Below are 12,718 nucleotides of genomic sequence, written 5' to 3'. Positions count from 1 at the left end.
TAATGTTAGTTAATAAACAAAGTGATTGGATAAACTCTATTCAGATTTATGCAAATTCACATCAAATTGATCCCACTTTAATATTTATGATAGTAAAGTTCAGGACATGAGAAATCCGCCACAATAAATGTTATACCAACTATCATGAATGGACTCTTATGTATGAATGGACTTCCATGTAAGAAAGAATCAGTGAATTGGCTGCTTTTACACTTTTGGATAAGTGAAAGGAAAAGTAGGCGACAGGCTATGCCAAAAATTCTAGAATAAGCAAGAGATCCATGTATACCAGAGTCATCAAATTCTGAATCAACTTAATTTGGGATTTATTCTTCAATTGCATCAAGCAAAAACAAAAATAACATGATCACTGCTAATTTGATAACTGTCAACGGGAAATATTAATTACCAATGAATAAAGTCGAGGTCGACTTTTAAGCCCCGCCCAATATTCTAGAAAATTCGCTGCAATTAGACTACTCTTCTACAGAGCACTTCCAACACATTAATTAATTATTCGAATGATTTGACTCTATCATTTTCATGTCAAGTTGTGGCGTAATCTCAAAAACGATTGTAACAATTTTGGTAGGATTTAGATTATAAATGTTTCACAAAAATAATTTCATCTTCTAATTCCCGTAGCGAAGCACGGGTGCCCTGCTAGTAAAATATAAATTTCATTACCCTTTAAAAAGGGTACTTTTTAATGTCCGAAACATGTTGTGATAAAGTAATTTAAAAGGGTAATAAGATTTATATTTTATTCATATTAAAAGTAGCTCTAAAGAAAAAAGACAATAAACATACCAAGTTTACTAAAACTACGATCAGCTGTCATTTTGGATACAAGTATCCTAGAACTTTTTTATTCATGTCATTTTTCTTGTTTCAAAACGGCCTTAAAAATGATGTACTACACAATGGGTGTTTACATTTAAAATATTTGAGTTACAACCCCTACGTCACCCCCTTATGAGGGGTTGAAATCTAGTTGTAGGCTATGTCAAAAGGTAGAGTATTCGATCAATCACTTATCCTGAAAGTTACAGTATTATACCTACAACAGTCTCAAACTTATTGGAAGGTTTTACAACTTTACATATGACTCACTCTGTATATACGTTACTGTTCGCTTTAGGTCTAAATCCATGTTTTCTAGATATTTAGAATTTTGTTCGGGTACATCACTAGAACTATCCTCATACTTTTTCTAGACTTTCGATCACTACTTTCAGGTAAATACCTTCTTTTCTTCTACTCCTACTCCTTTCATACTCATCCGAAGATTCTTTTGAATTATGTTTATCTCTTTCCTGAATTTGATTCTCTCCAATCTTGCTGGTTTCTATCTCTTTTCTTATGCATACATTTTTTCCACATATGTTCATTCCGCTCACAGTAAAGATGTTATCAGAGTTAGTTGAATCATTTCTATTTCGTCGTTTCTCACTTCTATCATGTCTTCTTCCACAATCATCAATTACAGAATTTGACTTTTTCAAACCGTCTCCAAAACAGTTTTTGTCAATTCCATTCAAACCATCAAAATTATCAGAATTTGTGCCTGGATTTGTCTCAATTACATCATTTTCATTTATTATATTCCCCTCATCAACATTCAACTTTACTTTCTCTCTTTCTAAATCTTGACTTTTATCAATGTTATACAATTTTCATCAATGTCTTTCTCATCCGAATTCAACCTATTTCAGGCCATTTCTCTGTATTTTGAGTATTCATCATTCCATACATATTCTCCATTCTATAATTATTATTCTTATCAATTTAATTTTTTTTAATACTAGAAAATATTTCTTTCCAAGTTCATATCTTGACTTTTTTCCACTCCACCATCTTTCTCATCTCTCCTCATTCTTTGTACATTTTCATTCCGTTTTCCAAGTTATTCCTCAATTTCATAATTTGATTTAATTCCATCTCCCTCTCCACTATTCCATCTAATTTTCCTTTCCACCTCATCATCACCCTCTTTCTTCCTCTCTTCACCATTTCCAATGTGCAGATGATTGTGGGCTACAGATTTTAAACTGACATAACTATTAATACTTTAAAGTTCTTGTTCATCAAATTTTAACAATTCTACATTTTCTCCATTGCAAGGATCTGACAAGTTATCACTCGTTCTACAATCGCTGTAAAACTATGAGGACATAGAGGAAACCGAAATTAAGAAACACATGTCTCTCATTTTTTCACTATCCCGGAATTTATTACATAGTTTGTATTCTTCTCAGCAAATATTAATTAAAATCAATTTCACTGCACTTTGAAATGTGGAATATTTTTCAGAATTGATGTTGAGCAATGATGATTATTCAGGAAAGCCTTGAATAGACAAATTCAGACAAACCTAATGGTGGACGGTACCGTCATAGAGAGGGTCCATAAGTATAGATATCTGGGGACGTGGGTAGAGGAAAGTGGGGATTCGACGGGAGAGATAAGAAAAAGGATTGAGATGGCCAGATCGACATTTGTAAAAATGAAAAAACTGTTCACGAGCCGGGACATAAATATAGAATTGAAAATGAGGATGTTACGCTGTTACGTGTTTTCCACTCTCTTGTATGGGATGGAATCATGGACCCTCAAAAAGAGCCATATGGATAAGCTGGAAGCCTTTGAGATGTGGTGCTACCGCAGGATGTGGCGGATTCCATGGACGGATAGAGTCACGAACATGGAAGTCCTAGGGAGAATGAAGAAACAATGTGAAATTGTTTACACCATAAAAAAGAGAAAGCTCCTGTATCTTGGACATCTTATGAGAAGCCACAAATATATAACTCTCCAGAATATAGTCCAAGGAAAAATCAGTGGAAAAAGGAGTGTTGGAAGGCGACGTGTTTCCTGGCTTAAAAATTTGAGGGATTGGTTTGACTGCAGCAGCAAAGACTTGTTCCGAGCGGCAGTGAATAAGATCCGGATTGCTGTGCTGATAGCGAACCTCCGATAGGAGACGCACTAGAAGAAGAAGAAGAATGATGATTGTAGAAGATGTCACCATCATTGTGACAGTTTAGTCTTAAGGCGAAACACCACAGGCCCTAGTTCAAAAATTGCCACCACGTAGCGCTTTAAAATCATGCGAAATACCTTATGCTATTACTCGCTCACTATTAGAGTAAAACTTGTTTTGAAAACTGATTTATTCTTGTAATATCTATATCCATGCCGCTACCATGTCGATTTATTTTTATTTTTTATTTAAACAAAAATAAATTTTTTAATTTCAAAGGGATCCATTTTTTCAAGAAAAACAGGTAGTCATTTTGAAGATTTGATGATAAAAAATTTTTATCATTTTTCAGCTTGAAAATCGAACCAGTGGTTCCATCGGAATCATATTTACAAGTTTTATGCGCTCCTACCCTCCACCCCATTCAAACGTCACTCAGGCACCTTCTACCCCAACACACAAGTCACTCACCCACCACGCCACCCGCAAGTCAGCCTTCATTCTTAGTGCTCAGGCTGGTCACAACTTTTCCTAGTTCTTCAGCTTGTTCACTTGTCATATTGACAGTGATCGTGGCTAGTCCTAGGACATAGTATTTCCAGACGCACTTCACATATAATTTAGATTTCCGTATTATATATGTTTCTCTGGCATTTTCGGCCGGTAAAATGGATTCAAGACATACGGTGAAGGGAAAGAAGAAGTTGGTTCTTTCAGCCAGGAGAATGAAAAGGCGGCTACCACCAGAATTTCATGCTAACAGACGTAGAAGGTTAGTTGATTTCATTTCATATAATTAGATAAATTAAAATGTCACGTACTTTAGGCCTACTATAATATGAAGCAAATCATGTTTTGAATAATTAATATTGTTATTATGTAAATATAATTATATTCTCAGTTCGTATTATCTCAAGAGAGGTATTTCGTTATGTATGTTTTTATGTTTGTTAATATGAACAAACGTCAACGTTATTGACAACGCTATTCGCATAATTATTCAAGATATATGTCTGAATGGATAGGTACATAGAGCAACCGGGTGATAGAAAAGCATGGCAAATTTGAATAGATCTTACAAAACTCACAGTACACTATTATTTAAAAGTAATGTTTATAGTGAGGTGATACAAATGCGACTAGATATTTCAAGAATCGGTTTTGTACGATATTTTTGTTCAGAACATACTGTTAACGATGTGACCTAAATTGAATTTATAGACTAAACCTATTTTTAATTCTGTAATCTTATCTAAATTTAGGAGAAAAATAGCTCAATGTAAGCTCTTTTTTTCTCTCCTGATCATTGTGATTCCTGTGGAAATGAAGTACCAGTGAGAAGAGTGTAGAGAAATTGCAAATTATGTAGACTATATATGAAAAAATGTCTGCAAAGTGATTTTTGAACATTTCAGGATTGAAGAACAAACCTTATCGCTCGAAGCGCCTTCATCTTCCCAGGCTGACAGTGTTTCAGCAGATGCCATTTCTGTATCCACTGAGAACTTTCAACCCAGGTAAACTTTGTAATTTCAAGATTCGAATTTCCACAATCTCACTTGCATTATGTTACGACAGGTTAAGAATTTACAATGAATAGTTTGCGACTCACAACACTTTATATTCAACTTTGAAGAATTTATAAGCATCACTTATACATGAAGTGAATTAAATAGAGAAAATTGTGATTGGAAATGTTCCCGATCCCAATGCTCATTACTTCTAATAAAGTAATTAGATGCTAATATAGTCAAATGTATTCAATTAAAATTGTATGTCTCATGGTTGTCTGATCCTTCTCTATATTCCCTATAGGAATTCACCCTCCACCATAAATACAATTATACCCTTACGAAGACAATATTTAGTATCACAGTAGCCCATTCTCTGTGTTGGAAATATGAATTTACAAATCCATTTGCTTCATACACTTTCTTTTCATATCCCATAATCACAAGTTTCCAGAATAATTTTTTTCTAAATTTAATTGCAGTGCAACGTCAACTCCTAAAGGAAAGAAGAGAAGACCACACAACAGAAAAGTACCAGTGCATTTGATGAAATTGAGATTACAGCAAAAGTAAGTAACTTAATAGTTTACAGAATATAATTATCAGCGAGTATAGTAAATTATTATTTCCCTCTATAAAAAGAAGTGAAGTTTTTTATGGTCCATATCCTTGTATCTACCAAACCACCGGTTATTTTTTGATAAATAAAAATAACAATTGAAAAAACGAATAAGCCAACACATACATTATAATATAAAAAACACATATTTGAATAATGATACTTGGAATAGACATTCACATTCAAAGTTATATAATATTATTTTCTATACAAACATAACGTTTCCAGGCATTTCTTTAACTATGATTCAATTATTTCCCAAACTATATTCATTTAAAATTTAATTCAATGAGAATTAATACATCAGACCTATAAACTTTTCTTTTTTTGTAAAGGAAATCTAAAGGAGAAGAAAAATCAGGGCCATCAACATCTTCTTCCACCTTATAGTCAAATCTAAAAAAAAGCGTCCTTGATGGCACCTCTGATTTTGCTACAATTGTGCCACCATTCCCCTCAATTGGTCTACAACCAGCTTTGAACCATGAGATTGATACCACCTCAATGCGAAATAGTGGAGTTTCTTACGTGGAGAGTAACGTCTGTGATACTTTACTAACAAGGTATGTCATCATCTCAACTTACAACTAATTTCATATATACGAATATGGTGTTCTCTATACTTCCTAACAAGTAGAATGTATTTTGGTCACTGGTCCACTTTTTTCTATATTCTATTGTTTTTTTCAACTGTTATATAAAGCTTTGTTGGATCAACCCACAATATTACTCATTGAGAAATATGATTTTGGACTAGTATTGTCTTGCAAGAGAAGATTCACAATAAGATCAATTTTATTAGAAGTTGAATGATTCAGCTAGGTTGTGTTGAAGGCGTTTGTAGATGCTAAACAAGAACGAGAATAATTTTTCATAGTTAATATTTGATACTTTTAGTAAGATAAATATTTTTTCAAGCTAGTATTTCGAAGCTAAAAAAAACAAATATAGCCTACAATATGAAAATAGCAATAATGACTCGATCACCTGACTAATTTATTTGAAATTTTAGTACAGTATAAATAAATTCCACACTAGTTTATAAGACTAATATTACTGGTTCATTCATGCAATAGGCGCCTCTTCCAAACCTGAAGAGACTTTCTGCACACCGTTCTACAACAGAAAATATTACAATGGGCTGAAGTGAGAAAGAGTGTGACAGGGATAGGGGAGAAAGCATGAAACTATCATTCGCCAAACGCGTTTCTCTCTCACAGCTGTATAGCTTCTCCAAACTTAGGGGTTGGAAGAGAGAGAAAGCGATTGTCAGAGAGAGTGCGAGTAAGGTTTTGTTTGGATTTGGAGTATTGCTTGTCATGTTGTTCTGTCTGCTGTGTCAATGGCTATATAATACAGTATACAGTTATATATGTGTGTCAATATGGAGTATAGTGTTATACAGTATATATATATATATATATATTATATATATATATATATATATATATATATACTTCAGCTCAATTGGTAAGGGAGAAAGAATACATAGATACAAGATATTCACAGGCATACGATTATCATTTCTGAGAAAGATTATCGACATACTGTGATATATAAACCTACTCTTCATCGCTATAAACTTCAGAGAGAGAAGTTCATTCCAATACTAAAACTAAGTATAATTCCAAGTTGACATTTTTTGTAAAATGATATTGGCCTAATTACTATAGATCTAGAATTTGTCAAAGAGTCTCTATGCTCTCCTAGTTCTCTTTACGCACACAAAAGCAGACATAGGCGGAGAAACATTATTATGTCTGCTTACTCTGGCATGCCGAAGTTGATATTCTCCCCGTCTGTCTGCTGCTATGTGCGTGCGCCAATAAAATAAAAAATCTCAATCATTTTTCAACATGTTTCGATAATTAATCACCCCCATTTAATTACAGATATGATGAGTATCCAGATCTAATAGTTGAGCCGGATGGAAGACCACCCAAAGACGATTTTAATATTATTTCTGGCCGATTTATTGTGGACGGCAAACATCTTGTGCAAGAATTGAGATCTTTGGACTACCATAGATACGAGTGTGAAAAAAGTGATAATGGTTATATGACACTGGTGTCTTCAACTTCAAAATCATCAGAATGGACAATGAAGTTCGTTGTATGGACAGCTCCACGAACCAGCTGCCATAAATGCGTTTCAAGAAATGGAAGAAATTCAAGTTCAGCCTTGCGGTTTGTTTGTTGACAAAGAACATGACTTCTTGGCGGCTTCACCTGACGGACTGGTCGGAGGTGATAATCTGATTGAGGTGAAATGTCCGAAGTCTGCTGAAAACCTCACTATCAGCGAAGCCGTGATCAAATTGAAATCATTCTGCTTGGAAAAACTACGTTGTGAAAACGTCCGTCTCAAGAAAACCACAATTATTATTACCAGGTAAATTCATAGGTAATTTTTGATATATCTAACCCACAATAACGGAAACTTTCAAAACCGTCATGAAATAAACGTGAGATGAGAAAAATAATTTTATTTATGACAGAAAAAACTCAAAAACTTGCCACTTAGGGATCAATATCGAGGCACCGAGCTTCGCTCTGGAGTACAAAAGCATATAAGCATAAACGCATAGTTTATCATATTCATAAGTGATAAGTGAGTGTTATTTTATTATTCAATTTGTTTTGTAAATAATCTAAGTTAGAACGTTTATGTTTTCAAATATTTGAACTGAAAATTTGACCTGAATTCAAGTGTATGGATCATAACCTACTTTTTGGAATATTTATAGTGTATAAATCAAAATTCGGGGAAGAAACCGTTTTGGGCTATGCCTGTTAGTCCTTCCCCAATCATTTTGGAGAATTGAGTTCTGTTTATCAATAAATAAATAAATAACAAGCGAAGCTCGGTGCCCCGATATTTTGTTACGGTAATCAATATTGCAAGCTAATACTTCTCATGGGATAAACTGATTGATTGCAATAGTTCAACAGCTGAACATAATTCTGTCTCACTCCTACACAGGCACTCCCATCTTCAGTTATTGACAGAGGGCTAAATTATCAGCTGTTTTACCAAGGATGAATAACTATTATCCTAGTTTGTCTACGTTTAATCATAGAGAAAATATAATAGCGTAAATTATGCTATTGTTTCTCTCTGTTCGTTGAATTCATTGAATTGACGTTTGAAAGTGACAGTATTTTTCGAAAAATGTTGAGCAAGCCTAAATAACAAGATACAATAAGGTACTGGCTGATTCATTAAAAAAATTAGTAGCCCCTCATGATACCATAGGATGATAAATAGTTTCATACGTGCACGTTTACCTAACAATGTGTGGAATTTTCTAAGTTGGGCTGTTTCTTGATTTTTCAGGTGCAAGGGCAACTACATGTAGCTGAGAAAAAATCTGTTATTTTGTAGTATGGACAAAAAAGATATCCATATTGAAAAGATCGAGAGGGGTGTTGGTTTTGGACCGAGAAGATGGAGAAAAAATTAATTTATTTCTACCATCACGCCTTGTTGCCAGAGATACTGGATCCTCGAACTTGTCGAAGTATGGCAATCAGGGAGCCATCAATCCCTTTTTCTCATTTTTAAATAAAGTCTCATTGAAAATTATCACATCTATTGGTTTTTTGTTTGTCCTTCTTGGTTCTTATAAAATAAACAGTTGTAATAACATTAAAAATTAAGAGCATGGATTAAAAACGTTGACCACACACCTTAAAGAGTAAAGACCTAAAGGTATATGAACGAACTTAATATAGTTAGAATTAAAATTAAATCAAGATAATAATATTTTTTCAACTTTACTGTATGAACAGAGATATTGTGGAATTTCTCCATATCAAGGTGAAATGAAAGCGATGTTGTCAGTTCCACATAATTTTTTTTTTTTTGAACGAATAAACTAAACCAATATGGCTCAAATAAATGATGTGGAACTGACAATATCGCTCTTATTTCACTATTCTATTGAAATTATATACAAAAAATATTTGAAAATATCAGCAGTATGTACAACTTTTCTTATCATAAACTATTCCATCATTGTATACAAATCGAATTTATACGATTTCCAACTTGATTAACCTGTATATTTGCAGTTATTGAACGAAAGCTATAACATGATTTGACGACATTTATTGAGGATATAACCATACCTACTAAATAGAAAGCTATTACTAAGTAATAGCGGGTATTGAATCAGGGTAACATTGGAATTATTGTGTAAGAAAAAATGTGTGGTGACATCACCAAACCAGTTGATGGGTGTCTGTGTTTTGCGAGTAATCATACAGAATGTCTGTCGTTTATGTGTCAACACGTGATTTCAGCTGTCTGTCTTGAATTTTGATTCTGACTTATTCCATAATATATAAAGTATTCATAAAGTTCTATAAGTTACATTCACAAACACATGATGAGTAATATTATTATACGAATCGCGGATTTCAAAATTAGTACAATACTTCCTGAGTGAGTTTTACAGCTCGGGAGGTTCACTACAGTCATGTGAAGGAAAGAAAGACATTAGAGGTGTAGGTGGTGATAGACAAAGGATGAGCGGGTGTGAAATGGGTAGGTGGTGACAACTATTGAGGGTTGAATTTGCAATGACAATGGAAACTGAAAGAAGTTAGGACGAAGGACAATGCTATAGTAGGACAATGTTGACAGAAGAGGGCTCACCTTCATTGTTTTGATGTTTCAAAACTACACTCAAGTTCACACTACAGCTATTCATTTGTTTTATTTTTGTCATTGCACAATAATCGTAGAATTGTTGATTGAACCATTACGCAAAGAAATATATTTTGTGAATTGCAAACTTTGTCAATCACTCCCACAACAATAACCATGATAATGGTCACTGACTATAGATCCAAAGAAAGAAAGTTCTGAGACTAGTTAGAAAGGAAATGAGAAAGAGAGTGAGAGAATATGAGAGAGAACGAGTAAAAAGGCTCACAATCAATGCATTAGGCAGTGAACTGACCGTGTGCTACTGTTCTGACTCTTTCTATTTATATAATAATAGAGACCTGGGAATATGGATTAACAGCTCATTAGAATGCCCTATTTGTAATATGAAAGAGAAGGAATTTGTGAATTTGTGGAGCATTTTCTGTTGAGGTGCCCGATGTATGGTGGAATAAGAAGACACTAGAAAAATTCACTACAAATGTAGTTACTGACGATGACAAACTCATGGTTTTACTTCGAACTTTATGGAGCAGAAAATCAACCGTTTGTATGTGTATACAATGAAAGCAATCGAATTCAGATCTATGATAATAAGCACTTGAATAATGTCCGATAATTATAGTCAGGAAACAGAGGATATCATTGAAAATATTAAAAGTATTCGATGCTCATGTTAGACGGTTAAGTGGGGAATGCATTGAGCTGAATAAAGTAAGTTTGATGGGGATAGATTGAGCTCTAAAAATTAGATAGTTGGAAAAGATTATTGTATGTGTGATGGATTATTATATAAAAATGTATTATTTGTCTAGAATTTATTATTGTTGAAGTTAATACTGTTATTACTCGTTTTGTTAATAAAATACGAATATTTAAGACTAGAATGTTATTATTGTTGATTACTATAAATGGTATTTTATTAGTATGTAAGAAATGTAGTATTGGATAAATTTTATGTAAAATTCATTATTTTCGTAGTTGAACTGTTATTGCACGTTTATAAAATATGTATAGGTAGATATATAATACTGGAATGCTATGATTGATAGATATTATGGAATTATTATTAAATGAAAATGTACAGATTGATATTTTATTTTAAAATTTCAAATTTTTTGATTGTAATAGATATATTCTTCTGTATATTAGGAACATATACTTACTAAAGTACTCTTACTTGTGATATATATTTAAAGCATATATGATTTAAGACATACCAGTAATTTGATATCATGGAATGTAATGACTGTATTCAACTCAACTCGTTTGTATTAGCATATGTGCTTGAAACAAATAAATTTATTTATTTATCATTATTATTTTACTGTTCTGACTGCGTGAACAATACACTGCAATTGAACAATGCATTGGAACTAAAAACGCGCTTCCGACAGAACCGTTAAACCGATTTGTTTGAAATTAATTTTAAAATTCTTGAAAAAAATTTGCCTTTAAAATGACTACCTGCATTAGTTAAATTTTTACTTATTATAAAAGCTATCAATTGTAAATACTTATTCAGATTGAAAAAAAAATGAATTAAGTGAATTGCAAACTTTGTCAATCACTCACTCCCACAACAATAACCACGATATGGTCACTGACTACAGCTCCAAAGAAAGAAAGCTCTGGAACTAGTCAGATAGAAAGAGAGAGAGAATGAGTGAGAAGGCGCTCAATCAGTGCGTTAGGCTTAGGCAGTGAACTGACCTGTCCTGATTACTGTTCTGACCGCGTGAACAATACAATCCAATTGAACAATGCATTGGAATTAAAAACGCGCTTCCGACAGAACCGTTCAACCGATTTGTTTGAAATTAATTTTAAAATTCTTGAAAAAAATTTGCCTTTAAAATGACTACCTTCATTACCTAATTTTTTTCTTAATATAAAAATTATCAATTGTAAAAACTTATTCAAATTGGAAAAAAAATTAAGCATATGGTAGCGAGTTTCAAACCTTTAAGCTGATTGCAAAACAGTTTTGGTCTTCCATATTGGACTAAAAATAAGTGAGTAATCACATAAAGTAATTTGACCCCAACAGTGCTGCTATCTATAGGGCTAGAATCACAATTTTTTCCATGCTGATTCGCCTTAAAATTGGGAATATAAAAATCAAATTTTGCATAGATGGGACGGAGCTCATGTTGAATGAATGAATAAAATTACTTTAACACTGAAACAGCACATTTTTCAGAGCTAGATAATTGTGTTGATAAAATCAATGTAGAACAATAGCCTGCAGTACTTTGAGCGACATCGGCTGTCTTGTCAGCGGGAATGTGCTGTTTCAGCAGCCGGTGTCACATTTCATTGTGCTATCCCGAACATCTTCTCCGGATGATGGTCACTCGGAAAGAAAATTAATGTAATTAATCATTTTCTTCTTGATTGATTGTTCCGCCTGGTGAATCGTTAGGCCAGTTTCACACGGCAGAGACCTTGCTCCTGGAAGATCATATTACTGAAGATCATATTTCATATTTTGCAGCTCTCCTGTACTTTCACATGGGGATCTTACAAATAAGCCGACAGATCTAACAACTACGCCGACGTTTGCTCAAAGTATGACTCATCACTTTTTCTCAAAGTCTAACTTCCTTAAAAATATAGATAGAAGATTTCTGATTTCGGATTTGGATTCAGCGACCCCAAATTCTCTAAAGCGTAAGTCCCATTTCCAAAAATACCCGAAAACAAGGGAGTTATAGCTGTTTTTAATATAGCTTTCCATTATCATATGATTATATAGTAAACGTACTAAGATAATAATACTCCTGCCTCACAAAGGGACAGGCAAAGGTTTCAAGAAGTTTTTGAACACCTGAGAAGTTTAAACATGAACCTTTTCAATTTTAAAAAGTTCTAGTTTTTCAAAAAAATATTGAACTATGAAAAGATGAATCCAAATATGAAATCATAAATCAT

General features: G+C 33.2%; 2 protein-coding genes across 10 annotated transcripts in view; one reads left to right on the top strand and one right to left on the bottom strand.

The window, feature by feature from the left end:
- LOC120352398 overlaps positions 1–8,698 on the top strand; it is a 53,983-nt gene extending 45,285 nt beyond the window's left edge. For 2 of the 5 annotated variants that reach the window (XM_039432662.1, XM_039432661.1), the window contains 6 exons: positions 3,336–3,755; positions 4,399–4,500; positions 4,977–5,063; positions 5,449–5,676; positions 7,006–7,504; positions 8,450–8,698. Coding sequence is in view for 2 of the 5 variants with exons in the window: in XM_039432664.1 (XP_039288598.1) it covers positions 3,652–3,755; positions 4,399–4,500; positions 7,006–7,312 (513 nt within the window). In the remaining 3 variants the exon portion in view is untranslated. Of the gene's footprint in view, positions 1–3,054; positions 3,756–4,398; positions 4,501–4,976; positions 5,064–5,448; positions 5,677–7,005; positions 7,505–8,449 lie in introns of those variants that run through there. The other 3 variants (XM_039432663.1, XM_039432664.1, XM_039432665.1) reach the window with 2 other exon arrangements.
- The window catches only part of LOC111054487 (voltage-dependent calcium channel type A subunit alpha-1), a 1,036,091-nt gene that overhangs the window by 214,394 nt on the left and 808,979 nt on the right, over positions 1–12,718 (bottom strand). The window lies entirely within an intron of this gene.

This window comes from Nilaparvata lugens, chromosome 7, assembly GCF_014356525.2.
Source record: "Nilaparvata lugens isolate BPH chromosome 7, ASM1435652v1, whole genome shotgun sequence".
Taxonomy (NCBI): domain Eukaryota; kingdom Metazoa; phylum Arthropoda; class Insecta; order Hemiptera; family Delphacidae; genus Nilaparvata; species Nilaparvata lugens.
This window is presented reverse-complemented; position numbering and strand designations above follow the sequence as displayed.